General features: G+C 34.9%; 1 protein-coding gene across 4 annotated transcripts in view; it reads left to right on the plus strand.

Moving 5' to 3' along the window:
- Window positions 1-19,278, plus strand: part of CNKSR2 (connector enhancer of kinase suppressor of Ras 2) — a gene marked incomplete at both ends in the record, with an annotated part of 238,038 nt that overhangs the window by 175,018 nt on the left and 43,742 nt on the right. For all 4 annotated transcript variants that reach the window (XM_084259165.1, XM_084259166.1, XM_084259167.1 and 1 more), the window contains 5 exons: window positions 8,734-8,782; window positions 9,180-9,352; window positions 12,030-12,103; window positions 12,676-12,747; window positions 17,900-17,967. In XM_084259165.1, coding sequence (XP_084115291.1) covers window positions 8,734-8,782; window positions 9,180-9,352; window positions 12,030-12,103; window positions 12,676-12,747; window positions 17,900-17,967 — 436 coding nt within the window. The remainder of the gene's footprint in view (window positions 1-8,733; window positions 8,783-9,179; window positions 9,353-12,029; window positions 12,104-12,675; window positions 12,748-17,899; window positions 17,968-19,278) is intronic.

A 19,278-nucleotide genomic window follows, 5' to 3' on the forward strand; every position in this document is an offset into this window, starting at 1 on the left:
GGAACGTGGAGAACAAGAAGTCAGGTCTCCTGGTTCCAACCAGTGTTGCTCTATTGGTACCATGTATCCCATTTTTTTTTAATATTTACTTATTTATGCATACAAGAACTGGGGTGTAAGCCAGAGGCATGGGGTGGGGGGTGAGAGGAGTCACCAGAGAGAATGGGGAGCAGAACAGGCAGATCTACTGAAATACACTGCTGATGGGGAGCAGCAGGCGAGGCAGGAGAGATCTGCTGCACCATGTGGGTTGCTCCCTGGTTGGCGGGGATAGAACTCGTGCTGCAGTGGCTGCTCGTGCTGCAGTGGCTGGCTATAGCCTAATAGTGCTGTCTTTAACCCCTGTGCCATCAGGGAGGCCCCATGTATCCCATTCTTTTTTTTTGGGGGGGGGTATCCCATTCTTAATGAAACATAAGCCTTCGAAGCATATCATTCTAGCTGGTGTGTTGAGAATAGATTGGAGGGACTGGAATAAGTATGGAAGCAGGGAAACAAGGTAGGCTTTGCTTGCTTCAAGTGAGAGATGACAGTGGCTTAGCCTAAGTGACTAACTGTACCGAAGTGGAAGTGGTGAGAAATGAGTGGACTCTGGATATGTTTTGAAGAAAGAGTGGACAGAATGTGTCTAGCAGATTGCATATAAGATGCTAAAACTTGTATAGCTCAGTGTCCCACACACAGAGGTGATCAGTAGCTGATTCCTACTTTCAACAGATAATTGTATGGCAGGCCTTGTGCTAGGAGCTGAGTATAGAGCAATAAGTGAAGCGGATAGTTTCTGCCTTCCTAGAAATTAATGCAGCAAAAACCACATCTTGAGAAAGTGAACCAAGTAATTTTAAGGCATTGCATAATAATCAGCAGTGTATCAGGTGAAAAATTACATAACACGATGAATCAGCTCCTCCGGGATATTTCTCCTGTGTAAAAGCTTAGTGGAGAGGCAGGCTTGCCTTATTTGGATCACTGATTTCCTCATTAGTATTGGTATAGGGTTTTGTCATTGTCCTGAGTTCAGTGAAAACTGTCAATAGGTTTGGAATAAAATGTGATTGCAGTCCCATTCTTGTCTACCTTGGCTGATCCTCACTGCCTTTCTATACCTAAGTTTCTATCTCACTGAGAAATTAAAATGTTGTGGAGAGGATTACAAAGGTAGCATTAGAAATCATGGGGTGACGTGTATGCGTATGTATGTGTGTGTGTATGGGGTGATGGTTTTATGAGTGTATTTTTGTATGTCAGAATGTATCAAATGATTTATATCAGCCACACCTTGATAAAGTGGTTAAATTGAAAACAAAAAGAAAATTAAAATGTTAACATGAGCCTTCCTCTCATGAAGATATGATGATTAAAAGATTCATGGTTGCCCCTTGCCCCCCCCAAAATATGGTGAAAATCTTTTTTATCCACACAAAATATAACTTGCTAATTCAAATAAAATTGACATAAGAATAAGAATTAGAGATTGAAAAGATGTTACTACTTTTAATTATCTCCACTAATACAAGTCTTATCCTTCATATACTAGTATTCCATATAACCATGCATTTACATCACATTATGGGAGGATTTCATAAATGCGTGTCTTTGTGTCGGAGGCAACTTGTCTCTTCACTCACGTGGCCACTGTGACTATAGAAGAATACTTGCTGGGAGGCATTACTGCAGTCGTTAGAATTTTGATTCTGCCACTACCCATGTGATCCAGAGCTCACTGTTTATACATTCGGTTTCAGTTTTCTCTTTTAAATGGGGCTAACTATAACACTGTATAGAGTTACTGTAAGGATTAAGATTGAGAACTGATATCAATCAAAGTGCCAAATTGTGTGCCTGACACATCACCCTCTCAGTAAATGGTAATTATTATGATCTAAGGCTGACAGTTTCTGTTTTCCAAGAGTAATGATTCTTGTCACCCATCCCCCAAACTCACCATTAATCATCCCCCTTCTACCTTACTGCCCTAAGAAAAGGCGAATCACCTATAAGATCTTGTATAAGATCCAGTCACCTCCTTCCTTCGGAATCCGATGCGGGTGATACTCTTTTGATAAAACATTGACTCTAATGAGCCTGATCTAATGAGTTTGACTGACCTTTTCTATATTCCTCCCACTTACTGCCTTTTTATTCTTATTAGACTATAAATTTCTTAGCACAATTATTGTTTTTAAAAGTATGCTTCTTTTTGCATAAGTGTGGAGCCATTTTTAGTCAATGAAAAAGTCAGGTAAACTTAACTGATGGAATCAAGAACCTCACACTCACTGTACTGAAAGATCCAGTGGCCCACCCTACTCAGCTCAGAGTTTTTCTCTCATGCATCAGCATGGGCAAGACCGCCACGTGTGGTTTTGGTCAATCCTATGCTGTTATTCCTTGTAAATGGAAGACTTTTTGCTTTAATATTTAGTCCCATTAACATCTTACCCCACTTGCTCATATTTAGATGTTTTTTCTGCCCACATACGGTAATTCAAAAGTAAGAGAAAATACTTTTCTTTGTGAAATATTTAAAACTCAAAGGCTTTTGTTTATCTGTTTATTAAACAATTAAATATGGGGAAGTAGCTATCACTTACTCCAAGTGTTTCAAATTGCTAAGCACTTTCTTTTCTTATGTATAAGAAATAAGCTATTGGTTTGACTAGTCACTGAAGAAAATTTGGCACTTTGCAGAAAATTACAGTAAGAGGAAGTTGCTATATTGCAACAAGAGAGTATTTTGATTGCAAATTTTTCCATAAGTGTGGCAATTTGCAACTGGAGAAGAATTTAATAGTAGCTGAGCTTTCAAAATGTAACACAGAAACTGTCATTTTCTTCCACAATTAAAATAAGTGCTTCTGAAAGTTTCAGGATAAGAATGACCCAAATTACCCTCCCCCACACTTCCTCATCCAAAGAGGGGGGAATTAAGTTTGAACAGAACATCTGTGGACAAAATGAAAGACAAATGGTCTTTTCAGGCAAATGTCTGAAAAAGGGATCTTTTATAGCCAAACAGAATACTGTTGCATGCATCACCATGGTTAAGAAGAGGATCAACAATACTTTCATAATGGCCTTTTATTTTAGCACATTCTATTTTTATGGATAGAATTATGATTTCAACACAGTCATTCATAAATCATCATATAATTATTTGCATAAATATCTTTTGACACAGATTTAATGTACTTTTGCCAGCCACATCTTGAATTCAAATTTAAAATGTTAAGTGCATGAAGAAAATCTTCAGTGCAAGTAATGCTAAAGAAGATTGGATTAAGACCTTTTTTTCTTATCAAAAGAAATGGCTTACTAAAGAACAGAATTTTCCATAATGTACTGTACATAGATTACTAGAGAAAGACATTTGACTTGGTTATTTCCCTGCTAAAGAACTTCTTCAGGTTAAAACAGTCAACTTGAAGTCTTTGCTGAAGCATGAAATACAAGTGTCTTAGAGAATGCCAAATGTTACAGAGAGAAATAAAGCAGGGAAGGAAAGCAGGAAGTGTTGAGGGCAGTGTGAATAATAATTTTAGATATGGAAGCCTGGGAAGAATTTACTATTAAGGAAGCATTTGAGTAATGACCTGAAGGACAGAAAGAAGTAAGCCACAACAACATCTATTCTAAAGAACATTTTAGGGGCCTCCCTGGTGGCGCAAGGGGTTAAGACACAACCTATGAAGCTATCCGCAGCCATTGCAGCACGAGTTCGATCCCCAGCCAGGGAGCTACCCACATGGCACAGCAGACTTGCCTGCTGCTCCCCTCAGCTGTATATTTCAGTCAATCTGCCTATTCTGCTCCCTGCTTTGTCTCTGGTGAATCCTCTCACCCCCCTGCATCTCTGGCCTGTACCCCAGTTTCTGTATGTATAAATAAATAAATCTTTTTTAAAAAAGAACATTTTATACAGAGGGAACAGCAGGGACAAAGGCCCTGACTTGGGACTCTATGTGGTATGATGTAGGAACAGCAAGTGTGGCTAGGGCAAAGTTAGTAACAAGGAGGGGTGGTAAGTAGGAGAAAAAGGTAACCAGTGCCAGGTCATGCAGGTGATTCAAATTTTATTTTAACAGGATCATTCTGGTTCTTGTATTAATAATAAAGGGGTTAAGGGCGGAGGCAGAGAAAACAGTAAGGAGCTATTTCAGTAATCCAGGTGAGAGCTGATGTTGGCTTAGACCAGGGTACTAGTAGTAGAGTTAACAAAAGTCATATTGTCAACGTATTTTGAAGACAGAGCAGTATTATATCCTGGTGTATTGGCTATGGGATGTAAGAGAAAAAAAGGAGTTAAGGTTGACACCAAGATTCTGGATATCAACCACTGTGAGGGGAAATGGAATTGCCATTTACTAAGCTATAGAAGGCTAGGAAAGCAGCAGATTTGTTTGATGAGTGGTAGATATCATACATCCAATTTTATACACATTAAGTCTGTAGATAGCCTGTATCACAGCAAAGAAATGCTGGCTGCTGATAAGAATTCATAAGTTGCAAAAGTCTAGATGGAATTTGTAAACATTCCTGGAGATAAGGTTCAAAGAACTTTCACCAGATGTATACACAACAATAAACACAAAGTGCTAGTGATGGCATTAGAAAAGATTTTATTCAATGTTATTTTAGGAATAAGGTAACAATCTGGTTTTTATGGGACTTGACCTATACAAATGCTTACAAAAGAAATTTATTTCTGGTAGACATTAAGCATTAGAAGCTTAAGTTTTAGATTCACACACATACACATAACATAACTGATACACATAAAAAGATGATTGTGATCAAAAACAAAATCTAATCACCAAGGATCAGAAGAAAAGATAAAATCGCTCAATGATAAATGGGAACTGAAGCCACATATGTGCTAGGCTCTGAATCTAGCAGATAAACTTTAAATAAACTTTAGACTGGATATAAGCATAGACTTAAGATTATGAAAGAATGAATTTACCTAAAAAGTATTGTAGAGGGGAGGGCAAAAAAGAAAAAAAAAGACAGTGCAGGTACATGAAAGGAAAAAAAATATGAAAGATACATGAAAGGTAAATTAAGAGATGCCAACATATATCTAGAGGAAATAAAAAGTGGAACTAGTAAAGAAAATCATTTGAAGAGCGAATGCTTGAAAATTTTCAACATTAAAGATATAATTTCTTCAAGAACAACATAATGTTGTTGTCTAAATAGAAGTAATTAATTTATAGCCTAGGCACATCGTAGTACAAGTACAGATTATTAGGGATAAAGAGAAAAATATTTTAAAAGCTACAAAAACAAATTACAACAAATGGCAGAGTAGCTACAGGTGTCTAAGAACAACAGTATGCCAAAAGAAAATAAATATATTCAAAATGCTGAGGGAAGTTCTTTCCAACTCAGAATTCTGTAACCAGCTAGGCTATGATTCAAGTGAAAGATTTTTGTTTGGGAACAAAAAGGAGGAGCTTGCTCCTTACACACTGCTGTAAAACAATTTTCAGAGAATATACTTACACATGAACCTGGAAGAAGGATAATCTGAAACTTAAAATATGTATATATTATAAATTTGCACTCTGATATCGGATAAAAACATGCGTCATCATGAATGCAAAGATTTCAGGGTTCTTTTTTTTAGTTGTAGCATGTTTTGCGATTACTCTATGATCCATTTTAGTTACGTATATTCCTAGTGTGTTAGTCTTGTTAAATTTTTCATGATGTCATTGGAAACTAAAAAAAAAAATCTGTCACTCAAAATGAATAATTCTATCAGTTCTACTTGAAAAGACTATACAGGATCATAAATTTTCAACCTTAGGGTGCTTAGTCACACTAATGCTGATGACATGACATAGGAAACCTTCACGGTCAGAAGCTTATTTATGTATATAAGCAGTGCACCATTTCTTATATAAGTTTGTAAGGGATATTTTAATTGTGACTCTGATTCACAGGTCCCAGTGGTCACCCACATGTTCAGTGATTCAGTAGAAGGACTCATCAGACTCAACATATGACTGTACTCTTAGCTAAGATTTATTACAGTGACACAGCAAGGGTAAACAGTCAGATCAATAAGGAAAAAAAGATCATGGGATCTGGAGAAATACATGTGCAAGCTTCCTATGTTCTCTCCGTCTCATGACAGAACACACAAAGTAAGCTGACCTCTCAGTAGAAAAAAATGCATTTGGGTGTGTAGTGTCCCCACCCAAGGAAATCCCTTAGAGACTAAGCACCCAAGGGTTTCATTAGCTTGATCACATAGGCACCCCTTCTTAACAACTATAAAAATGCCAGGCTCCCACAAGAAAAGCAGGTGTTTAGTGTCCTAGTGGGCAAAACAGCCTATCATGTAGTGTAGGAAACTGTTTGCCAGCTAAGTTCTCAGATGCCAGCTGAGGACCAAACTTACTAACAAACCCTTCTAAAATAGCAACCCCAGGCCTGCTATGCTAAGTCTTTTCTGTACAAAGACCTAGTTCCTATACTGTGAATTTCATTGTTTTTCCCAATACTTTCAAAAGCACATAATTCAATGAACTTTTTCATTGTAGAAAATGCCTCATCATTGGGGAAAATGATGGAGTATCTTAAGAGAATTCCATTGTAATATTTGTAATATTTACAAAAGACATATAAGGCTTTGCTTCTTTGATGGATAAATCTGTGTTGAGTGCCTGGGAGTTCTCAGGTTTCAACAGTATGTGCACTGATTGTACTTTGCAATCATGATCAGTGTGAGAATATATTTGTAGAAAAAGAAAAGACAATCTTTTTAAAAAGAAAACCCAGAGAGCTATTTTTGTGTAGATTTTAATAAAGTAGACCGCTAAGTTCTAAGGAATATAACGCAGAAAGCATAGAATGTATATTATATAACTCAATTCTTTTGAGCTGTCTGTTAGCCATGTAGCTTCTTAAAAATAAACCACCCCCATCTTTGTCATTTAAAAAAAAAATAATGAGCTGTTAAATTATAATGATTACTTGTGCAAACACAAAGGGAAAAAAATCCAATCAGTAATTTTACAGCCAAACAATTTAGGGAAAATAACTATATGTAAATTAACTATACTTAAGCACACTAGCCTGAGTTATTATTTGAGTTATTATTTTGACGCAAAGTGCACTCGAGAAAATCAACACAGCTTAATGAGTTTTATCTTTTATGCTTTCTCTCTAAAATTGATTTTGACTTTCTGTAGTCATGGATATATGTTTCACACACTTGCACATATCCCTACATACCTACCTATTAATATTGCTTTGACACTTGGGTGATTATTTCTTGGTTATACTGTATGTCAGCAAATTATTTGATCCTTATTTTCAGGATTTCTATCCACCCATGGTATTAAATTCATGAGAATTATGTAAATCATATATAAATTAATAAAGTTATTATCTAAGTAGAATTTATTTTTTGAGCAAAGGTGCTAAATAAGAAAGCGTGTCACCATAGTGCAGAGCTGTAATATATTATGGGGAAGAGAAATCAAGGCGCTGAGATGTTTAAATAGGATGGCATGATTATGAAGGACATTCTGTTGGTTCAAAAAGCCAAAACAATCCTAGGAATGTACCGATGCTAAGGATTATGGAATAGAAATTAAAAGAGAGTATGTCACCAAGTACAAATGTAGTGTATAAAACGTAGTAAACAAAATCCAGTTGCCCCTCAAAGATACGCCTTGGTTAGCTAGCTATTCCCTGTTAGCTAGCAAATCATATGAACATAGTTAGCATTTTTATACCAGTAACAATCTAGCTTAGTAGACTGACTGACTGACTGGAATCAGTAATTAATAGACTACTCAAAATCGAGGCCAATCACTACAGTTGTAAGTTTTTATGTTAAGACATTGAGCTATCCTGGTCCTTAAAATGTAGTAAACAGACGGACAGGTTGTTTAGATAATTTTTTTTAGCTAAGCAAATATGATACAGGGAGCAAGTTTCCAAGGATGACTATGATATCCCATAGCAATCGAGTAGAAGAAGGAAAATAAAGTCACAGAAGGTTGTTTGGGACAATGAATTGCTCATCTTAATAAATATTTTCTTAAAATTGCTGTCTGGGAGTATTGAACTGTGTAAACCATGGGTATTGAAGGCAGTGATTGGCGTGTGCTTAAGATAACAAACATGTTGTGGGGGTGGGTGACTGAGGAGTGAGGAAGTTACAATCACAGGAGGTAAGAGACTGAGGACCAAAGGTGCTGATATCCCCTACATGATGATCACTTACCAATTGTAGTGACACTAGTAGAGCTGAGAAGAAAATTTTGATCCAAGTGCTAAAATATTTAGGAACAGAAAGAGAACGCCTAAGATATCAGTTGGTGGTGGTGGCTTCTGGAATCAAATGAACTTAAGAGGAACAAATTTTAGTCTTACTTGCCTGCCTGCCTGCCTCATAAGATTTTTATGAGACTCAAATGAGATACTGCCTGAGAAAGCACAATAAACCCCTAGAAAAGGAGCAAAGTGGTACTACACGTGTAAGAGCCCTTAGTTTTACCATTGCTTTGTGCCCTGATTTCTCTGCCCACAAAATAAGGACAAAGATAATCTCTCCTGCTTCAAGGGAGATTAGAAAGTTAAGAGGCACGATAAATATGAATTTGTTTTGAGGTTTTAAAAAAAAGAATACTTTCTCTGACAAGAGTTCAGAGTCATCGTCTAACTCTTGAGAGTTCTGCTCACAATAACATTCTTCCCTGTCCTTGATTTCAGACATTTCAACAGTCTTCTCTGCAGCACAAATCAAAGAAGAAAAACAAAGGTAAGAAAAGGGAATGGACACTTACCTGCTGCTCACTTTGCCCTGGGGTAATCCCTAGCATACTACACCCGACCTCTCTCGCCTGAGATCAGTGTGCTGTGGAGTAAGTAAGCTGCCAAGACCAACTTCGCCTTCAGGTCAATGATGAGACAAGGTCCCTTTTACAACACATGGTCTCCACAGGTTTTGAGACTGGAATTGCACTCTTCTGATTAAATCATGTGATTGGTGTGCAGGGTAAAGGTATTAAAGATTTTCATATTTTTCTAATCTGACACAATGTGAAAAGTAGGATTTTTAAAATTATGTACCCAGACATATTTTTATGACCTATAGACTGGTCTTCTGCCTGCACACCAGTACAAAATTTAGCACTTTCACCCACCATTATCTCTAGGTCCTATAGCTGGCAAGAGCAAAAGACGAATTTCTTGCAAAGATCTTGGCCGAGGAGACTGTGAGGGCTGGCTTTGGAAAAAGAAAGATGCGAAGAGTTATTTTTCACAGAAATGGAAGAAATATTGGTTTGTCCTAAAGGATGCATCCCTATATTGGTATATTAATGAGGAGGTAAGATAAAGCATGTTTTGTTTTCTCATCCATTTTCTATATTTAACTGTGAAAGAACCACCATTTTGAGACTAAATCATAATCACTTTAAGGATAATTCAGGAGAGTTCTGCTAGTTATTTTTCAAGCTGCCTTTTAAAAATGATTGCATTTTGTAGTTCTGCAAAGAAAGTTTTTTCATTCTAATGTAACCACACATCTGGAGTACATACACAGTATCGTAAAATTCTGTATCTCCTACTGAAACTACCAAGCAGTAGCCTAACTGAAATGATTATATGTGGAATTTTGATATGAATTTTAAATGTCTTTGAGTTTTTTCAAAATTTTTAATTATTTTCTGTATATTTAGGGGGAGAGGAAGTCCTTTGTAATTTAAGTAAATTAATGTCACCTGAATTTATTTTAATTTTTCTCGAAGAACAAGTGAGCTAGTAGACTAGTTTTGAAAATCTGCAATACTCAATTCATTTGGCCCAATTCAGGCATGGGGGAGGTACATATGGTGCATGTAAATTGTTCTTATGATTTCCTGGTTCATTTGCAGTAAAGAGATTTATATCTATAGTAATTACATCACAACCAATCATATATTACAACAGGTATATTAGAGTATACCTTATTCACTGATATTTCTTTGACTCTACACATGCTTGGATTCCTTTGCCATAGCTACCTATCAGTTCACCTTATTATTTTTTAAACAATAATTTCTGCAACTGTTTTCTTTTAAAATGCGCATGATTTAATATAGTGTGCTGGCTAAATAGCCTTATATGAATACTATTATGTTAAGACATTCATCAGCTTGCTTTGAAAACTAATTTTTGAAATACTGTAACATTGCTATGCCTGTGATTATAATAGTGCAGTATCTCGAGAATTTTCGGCTCCCTAGACAGGCTGTTATGTTATTTTATGTTTGATAGGTTATGTTGTAGACTTAACACCACCTGATTTACTGTGCTTTAGTTTCCTCTTCTTCAAAATAGGAGTAATAATAGCACCCAGCTCACTGGACTTAGCTTATAGAGAAAATGAAGCAATGCACGTGAAGCTCATTTAAAGAATGCTTGGCATACACTAATTAATCAATAAATATGCTATTAATATTTTTCAAATTCATATCTAATTTCATTTTAACATTTTGAGTCAATATTTTGCTATTTAATATGAATTTCTATATTACCCATGTAGAAGGATTTGGTTATTTCCTATATTATTGATATTTTCATTGCAATTGTAAATTGTATAAAAAATCTTCTCTTTCACTTAAGTGTGTGCATTTTAAATCTATTAAACCATAATTTTACTTACATTTTCACTTAACAGATAGATATTAAATACTTCTTATATGCCCATCAAGTAGTATCAAATTATAGTATCTATGTTTCTCTTTATTGTAAGTTTACTTGTATCTTTTTCTACTGTATGCTAAATTATATTCTTACTTTCAAATTGAACAGTGGCAGTGTTTCAAAGTTACTATCATTGTGTTACTTTTGTGAGAGGTGAATGAATAATTTCATAGTATACATTGCAAGAGTACACTAGTATGATTTTTTTTAGGAGAAATGTAAAATCCCTCATCGCTTCTTTCTGTGGAGATAACTATCCAAAAGATATTTAAATTTGTTCAAATCTTAAAGTTTTTGATGAAATACATCAAAGGTAATATAACAAATCAAAGTTGAGAGTTTTGAGAATAAGGTATTTACTTCAGGACTGGAGGGGGAAAATATTGAAAAAGTTATAATGCTACTCTTTTTGTCACATAGACATCTCCTGCAGGATATAGATATATATACACACTGAAAGAATTCCAAATCTCTCCTTTTATTCCTTCAAGATAGCAGATGGTGGTGTTATCTTACTTAAATTTGATATCTAAGGAGCCATGAATGGGTACAGCATGTATGAAAGTTTCAGAGAGTGAAAATCTGAGGAGCTTGATCATGAGCATAAAAGGGATGACAACCATAAAGGGTTTAGCCAGAGGTAGTCTCAGCCTGGTTGGATTAACTTACAGCTAAGATTTTTGGGTAATTCTCTTACCTTGTTTTTCCATCCTTCATTAGAGAGGGGAGGAATACATGGATTTCATTCAGTTTCTCAAGTGAAAGATGACTTTTCATTACACCAAGTCAGATATTTCAAGCAATATACCATATTAGATATTTGAGGATCAGAGTAACCTAATTCATTTGTAAAATCTTGGATACATGAAATAATTTTTAATTCATGTTTGATAAGAGGCAGAGAGAAATTAAATTCATAAATTTCCCTATATTTTGCATCTAGCCATTGCAAGTGATGGAAATCATGAATTATAAATGTGGGCTAATGTTATTTTATGTTATAAAAGTATATATATAAATATCTGATGAGAAAATTACTTATAAAATGTTTCACTTTTAGAATGAAAGAATTTCCTATCCTCATTTTGATAGTAATTTTTTTTTTTTTGGTTTTCTGTGTATGTTTTAAATGTTCAAAATATATCTTTGACTTATTGTAATCTAACAGGTAAAAATGGAATTCTAATCTCTGAAATGTCCAATTTAAGGAATCAAATGAACAGATTTATTAATATGGATATTTAAGGCATAGTAATATATAGTATTATCAATTTCAACCTGTATATATAATACCCTAAACAAAAATGTTGCCTCTTTAGGATGAAAAAGCAGAAGGATTTATCAGTCTGCCTGAATTTAAAATTGATAGAGCCAGTGAATGCCGCAAGAAATAGTAAGTTGACTTTATTTGGAGAGAGAAAAAAAGGGGATGAATTTTGTAAAATGTTTAGCTTTTAACTTGTAGGTTGCTCTAATGCTTTCAAACTAAGACAATAAGAAATTTTTAGGGGCAGAAAATTGAATTTTTACTGATTTCTGTCATGGCAGAATCATTATATACATGAACTTAGGTTAGATGTTGAAGTAATTTTTTGTGTGTTTTTTTTTTTTCTAAGATTTATTTTTATTTATGCAAGAGCTGGGGTACAGGGCAGAGTTGCGGGAGGGTGAGAGGATTCACCAGACAGAGCAGGGAGCAGAACAGGCAGATGGACCAAAAGCACTGCTGAGGGGAGCAGCAGGCAAGACAGGAGAGGTTTGCCTCGCCATGTGGGTTTCTCCCTGGCCGGCCAGGAATCGAACCGGCACTGCGGAGGCTGCAGACAGCTTCACAGTGCTGCGCTCAACCCACTGCGCCACTGGGGAGGCCCTAGATGTTGAAGTAATGTTACCCATAAAAATTATGTGGTTCTAATTTATTTCTCAATTTGAAATAACATAAATGTACTTTGTTTCCTTTTGCAGTGCATTCAAAGCCTGTCATCCTAAAATCAAAAGCTTTTATTTTGCTGCTGAGCATCTTGATGATATGAACAGGTAAAGTATTACTTAAATTTCAAACTACTTAGAAAAGCAATTAGACTTAGAAATCTAAGTGTTCTATGTTAATGCTTACAGAATAATGTCATTGAAGTTTCTAGATTGATGTTTAAAATAAAATTGACCCAGTCATAGTTCTATGTGGCCATGCATGGCATTAAAGAGTGACCTTTTTTAATAATAATTTATTCTATTAATTGTGGTAACATTAGGATTCTCAAGAAGGACATTTAAAAAGCCAGAATAAACTCATTGACTGTCATGTTTACCAAAAATATGTCAGAATCCACATGTAGGAACCCAAAAAAATCCACACAAAAAAGAGATTTTTTTTTTTTAAGTCCATTTCAAGACTATGTCTTCAGTTACATTCCCAGGATTAGGGGTAGGGGGAATGATATCCACCTAGAAAAGCTGACTTCTTCAGGTGCTGAGTGTTTATGACAGAATATCCATCTCAATAATTCAGGCCTAAGTAAAGTTAGTATTTATTTGTTACCTTTCATCTATCACCTGACTAGATTGTACAGCCACGATGACTATGTGGTTCTTGGTGGCTCTGGGAAAATCTATATTTTTTTGTCTTTCATCATTCTACAACATTCTGTTTTGTGTTTCTACTTTAGCTTTTATGAGTTTGATCCTTTATTCTTTTTCTTTCCTTTTCCTCTACCTTTTCTAGATTTCTAGAAATTGGATTGAAGATTCAAAATTCTCCCATTTATATATCTTCACCAGGCAGTACATATTACCTATATAAGCCAATGTAAAAGGCTTAAAACTGTCTGTTAAGTTGCAAGCACTAGCTAAGTGATTGCTAGCAATATATATTCCTCTTACATACTTTGGAATCTTACCCCATATTTCTTTCTTTGTGTGTCTCTAAAAAGTTAGTATCCAGATAATTCTAATCCCAAGATTGTGTATCTTCATAAATATGCTTGAGCACACTAAATGAACATTTCATATGCTTTTATAATCTAGTTCTTTCACACTTGGGAATTCAAGCATGGTTTTTCCAAAGCAAAGGAAATGGCAAAGAAAGGTGTTGGGAACACTTGATAAAATCTTTTAATAAGAGAACCCAACCTTTTGAGTAGTTTGATAATCTTCTCTTGCTTTATTTGTTGTCATTCTTGAAATTTCATTCTAGTCAGTGGGAATTCAGAGAGATTCTTCTCTTTAACTTGTTCTCAAAATGAGAATAAAAATGTTTATTCACATGTGCACGTGGTGGGGTGTGGGGTTGTCATATACTATTTTGTGTCTTAGTAATTTTGCACTTTGCTGTTCTAGTCATTCGCTATCCCTTTACCACATGTTGAGCTCAATGCCCTTGTCATAAAAAGGATTTCTATCACTACCAAGCTGCAAATAAGTTGTATGTCTGAGCATGTCCTATTTTACAAGATGGATACTTGTAGAATGTCATTAGCCCCATCAAAAATTAGCACAGTTTAATCATGTTGCATGCTAATCAGGGACTTTTTAAGCTCAGAAAATTGTTAAAAATGCATTTATATAAGCTATATAAGCCTTCTTGGGCTCCATTCCCCACCCTATGTTAGCAATCAATTCAGAGGCATGTGGGATCACTGCTCTTTCCTAAATCTCCTATGAATCTCTCTGGTGTAGTATATCACAGAAGCAGCTAAACCAAACCTGTGTATTTCATTTTGTTACTTTTTCTTAGCAATGTGTCAAAGAAAAAAAAAATGAATCGGATCAAATATGTCATCTGCACATCGTAAATTCAGGAGTGGTATTTTATGTAAGCTTGGCCATGGTGCTCTACAGCTTTCAGAATTAATTATCTTGAAATATTGAATCTTTTTTGAAATTTAAGTACAACAGGCCTTTATTGTTTAGTTGTTCTTCCTTTCTCATAATCATATTCCTGATGTCTGCTTTTAATAGGCTAGTTTAAAAAGAATTACTTGCTGTAGAAAGGGGGAGAATCAGAGCTGGAAATATTCACAGAGGTAATGATAGGGAGAAACACCCTGCAACAACTTTGTTCAATAACCTCATTGTTACATAAGAGCAAGATGATCTGGGTGTTGGTTTGTTCTATAAGTAATATTTTAAAGGTATATACCTAAATATTCAAGAGATGACATATTTATAATTATACTACTATAATAAATATAAATATATGCTTTATTTATTTCATAATTTCTAAAGCATGATCATATATATTTTTAATACAGTGCTAGTTGTTAGAGGACCTGGTAAATGGGATCATCATTAAGTTTTATTTTTCTCTATAAAATCACATGCACACAACCATACATATACCCAAGTATATGTATGTATACATAGAATAAAGTATATGTATATATACATGGAATACTAAAATCTCACCTTCTATTTTTTGGACAGCTATAGTTTGATTGTGGGGTAATTTGCAAAAACACTTTTGAGCACCCCACCACCATCCATCTGTTCCCTCAGAAATGAGCATTGAAACATTAAAAAAAAAAAAATTGGCCAATCTGTGAAATCTGTGGGAAGAAAACAAAACATCATGTTTCTCAAGTATTCTGAGACTTATTTACTGAATTCATTTGGCCCATGTATTCCTTATCATGTCAGCACAGATGTCCCTTTGATTGTGAAGACTCACCAGTTTCTATTTGGTAATTATTATTGGTACATTTCTCCCATGGTTCTTATTTTTTCATTCTCAATATGTTATTCTCTGTTATTGACAACCTCAGTGGAATGTTCTCTGTAGGCCCAATATCCCCTTACTTATATTTTCTTGTTGTAAAGAATTGGTGAAATGGTAAGATACTAAATTTAAATCAAATAATAAAGAACTCCCCCATCAATATGTTTGAAAAGATTCTAAATTCAATACTTATATCCGTAATCACTATATCTTAAAATAGATTCCCCCATCCCTTGACACCTTTGATACTCTAATTCTTTACCTCCCTTTTATTTTTTAAATAATACTTGCTGCTACTTGACATGCGTTTATTTGTATCTCTATTCATTGTCTTCACTAAGATGTAGGCATCATGAAGGAAGAGATTGTTTTGTTATCTCTGCAACTTCAGTGTGTAGAACAGTACCTGAAACACATAGGGTGTCAATAAACATTTCTTGACTCAGTTAATGCATATGTGTCTGCCATTTGTAACATTGTATATCAAATCATAGCTGAGGTATTAAAGACGAGTTTATCTATGACAACCCCATCACCTGTGTCATGTTCAACCTTTTGTGGCTCTCTGAAGCGGCTTTAGTTTATCCACACACTTTAGGAAGAGTTTTTATTAGAAACAGAATTTTTCTTTCTGAAAGTAGTTTGATTTTTCAATTGTCTTGGGAAATTTAGCGGTTCTGAAACACAATGAAGGCAGAAATTGTGTCTTATTCATTGCTGTACCCCTAAAACATAGCTCATCATTAATCACATAACAAGCACTTAGTAAATGTTCTTTCATTTGAATGAAATCTAATTTATTCAAACATTTATTTAATTTATTTAAATAAATGAAAAATTGAGGAAACCTGTTTTTAGTTTCATCTCATAAAGACCTCATGTTCTTTAGACTTCTAATAAAATGAAATTTCAGTGATATTTTTTAAATTAGTAGGTATAAGGTACTGGATTAAAATTTAATAGTAAATGTTCATTTTCACCCACAAAGCATAAGGCCAGCCTTTTCCACAAGTTGTGCTAAGATTTGTCTTGTAGTACAAATTCAACCCCTTTCTCACTACAAATGACCTATGGGCTACATTTTAATTTTGACCTTTTACTAATGATTAGAATCATCTTTTAAAGGTTACTTGTCATGAAGTTGACTTCTTGACTTATAGTTTGTAATTTTCTGGAGTGTGTGTTTGTATACCGTGCTGCTGAATTCATTTACTCAATCTTTATTTCATATCTGCTCTACTCCTTTCTTCAATTCCCAAATATAGGTAAAGTGATAATTACATTGTAACTTTTGTCAAGATGAAGTTGGGCTTTAAGTGACTTATTCTTAAAATTAAAGCTTAAATTTCCACGGATGCAATTTTGTCCATTAGAGACACAACTTTCCTCCCTTTTCAAGATATTCTAAGCATCTGGCACACAGTTAACATCCCTTGGCATAAATGATGACATGTATGCCACCTCAAAGAATTCATCTTCCACTTAACAGGTGCGATGCACTCTTAAGAGAAAAAAATTATAAAACACAGTTTTTTCTTAAAAATGTATCTCAATCAGATTATTCCACCATTTAATGATGTTTATTATACTAGTGATCCCAAGCTTACTCAAGCTAGTTTGGAAGGCAGGTTCTTTCTTAATTTCTTATTCAGGAAAGTTTATGGCTCTTAGATCGTTCAGTATTCACCAGTGGGAATTTTCAGATTAGAGATTTCGTGATTTGATAATCTGATGCAGTGTGAACATTTGGAATGATGAAAGACCAGGTGGGACAAAAAAATGGACATTGAAATAAAGCTTTGAACTGGACGGTCTCTTATATTAGCAGTAGGAAAGATCTAAGATTTAGTTTTAGGTTATTTTTGTTCCTGGTTTATTCTTTCTTGTGTTTAAATAGAAGTTAAAATTGTATATGCTCGTATCTTTGTGCATCTAAAACCCATGTATTTGGAGACAAAATTTTTAAATACTCCAGTTATGTATTTCTCCTTGGATCATTAAACTTAAATGAGCTTCTTCAAAACTAGTATTTTATAGTAAAACTTATTTTGACAGGAAACGTCCATAGCTTTTTCCCTTGCCAGGACAAATTATATCTGATAGTGGTTAAATATCTCTAAAGGAACATTTGATCTGAAGAAACAACAGAAATGTTTGGAATGCTCATGTATTGGGAACAACAAAATTAACAGGACTTCGGGCATCTTAAAACCCTTTCCATTACAAACATTAACAAGTGTGTGCTAAAGACTTCTACTGAAATAGCATCTTTGCTGTGGGAGCAGGTTTTTGTACTACAGCACATTGCAGCTTGAGGGAAGAATAAACGTGTCCAGGGTAGCAAAGGACATACCTTTATGTGGGGTTATTTCATGTATTCTTAGACATCTTAAAATAATTATTTCTAAGTAAACTATGATAAATTAAGTTACTTTGTTACTGATTTTAATATTGAGGTTTGTTTTTTTTTTTCAGGTGGCTTAACAGAATTAATATGCTAACTGCAGGATATGCAGAAAGAGAGAGGATTAAACAAGAACAAGGTAAGGAAATACTGTTTTTTACAATTGATAGGCTTTTGTTCGTGCTGCGATCTTGTACTGTTGCCACTTGAGAAAATGCATATGTCAGTTCATAGTTATTTCTCTTCTGAACACTTAAATTCAAACCAAAGCATCTTACAGGTAAGGTTTTTTAATTTAAACAGATAGGGAATAAACTCAACTGTTTGGGGTAGGTATGTGGAATTCTATCCTATTTGTTACCTTCTCCTTCACCCTATTTCCTATGGTGGGAAAAATCTTAAAAATTTAAAAGTCCATAACCAGTCCTATGTATTGAACCAAGTCCAGGTCCTTGATGTTGAGTTATTTTTCTCTGCTTAGTAGTTTCATAGCCATTTAAGTGGCCTTTCTTGCAGAGAACTCAAGTGGATAACCCCTTCTTCCATAAATGATCTCATTTGGTTATGTTCTTCAGTTCTTTAACTATGTAACTGTAATGTTATGGAACTTGCCGTGGTATCGACATCAGATTTATAAAGCATAATGTCATGATGTAGTATTGAAATCTTAATGAAAGCTGTGGTCGCCATTCTGAAGTGGTTTTACCTTTCCCAAAGGGAGTTTGTGGTACATCCTTTATAAGGAAATTTTTTGAGACAGCCTAAAGTTAAAAGAACTCTACAGATTTATAGACATAAAACGTATTTCTAGTCGTGTCTGCAGTAGGCATAACCTGTTTTTTGATGTGGATATTCTAAAGCCTTGTTTCCGCTGAGCAAAACCTTAGCCAAAACTTTAAAACCTCTAAAAACTAAAGGTGAGAGAGGTCTAAAGAGGATAACCAGATCCCAAAACCAGTCTGTCAGCAAATGTTTAGGGAGGGCATCTATGGACCATAAAGTTGCCATCACAACTGCTCAGCTCTACTGTTGAGGCACAGAGTCAGCCATAGGCATACAAAGGGGTGTGACTGTGCACCATAAAGCTTTGGTTATAGACGCTGGCCATGAATTTCATGTCATTTTTTGTGTTTTGAGAAGTATTATTCTTTTGAACTTCTTTTAGCCATTTGAAAATATGAAAACCGTTCTTGAGCCACAGGCCGTATAAAAACAGAAAGCCTCATTTGGCTGCAGGCCATAGTTTACCAACCCCTGGTTTAGAGCCATGGAGAGAATGTGGGTGGATGGAGCACACAATGCAGGGTGAGGGTACAGGGCAGGAAGATTTCAAAGAAATAGCAAAATATGGCTCCTACCAATGGAATTGAACATTTTGTTGAGGATCTCAAAAATGCATACTTGAAATTGCTCAAGGAAAGTTAAAGAGCAATGTAAAGTAAATGAATAG

The sequence above is a fragment of the Talpa europaea genome, assembly GCF_964194135.1.
Source record: "Talpa europaea genome assembly, chromosome: X".
NCBI classification, from domain to species: domain Eukaryota; kingdom Metazoa; phylum Chordata; class Mammalia; order Eulipotyphla; family Talpidae; genus Talpa; species Talpa europaea.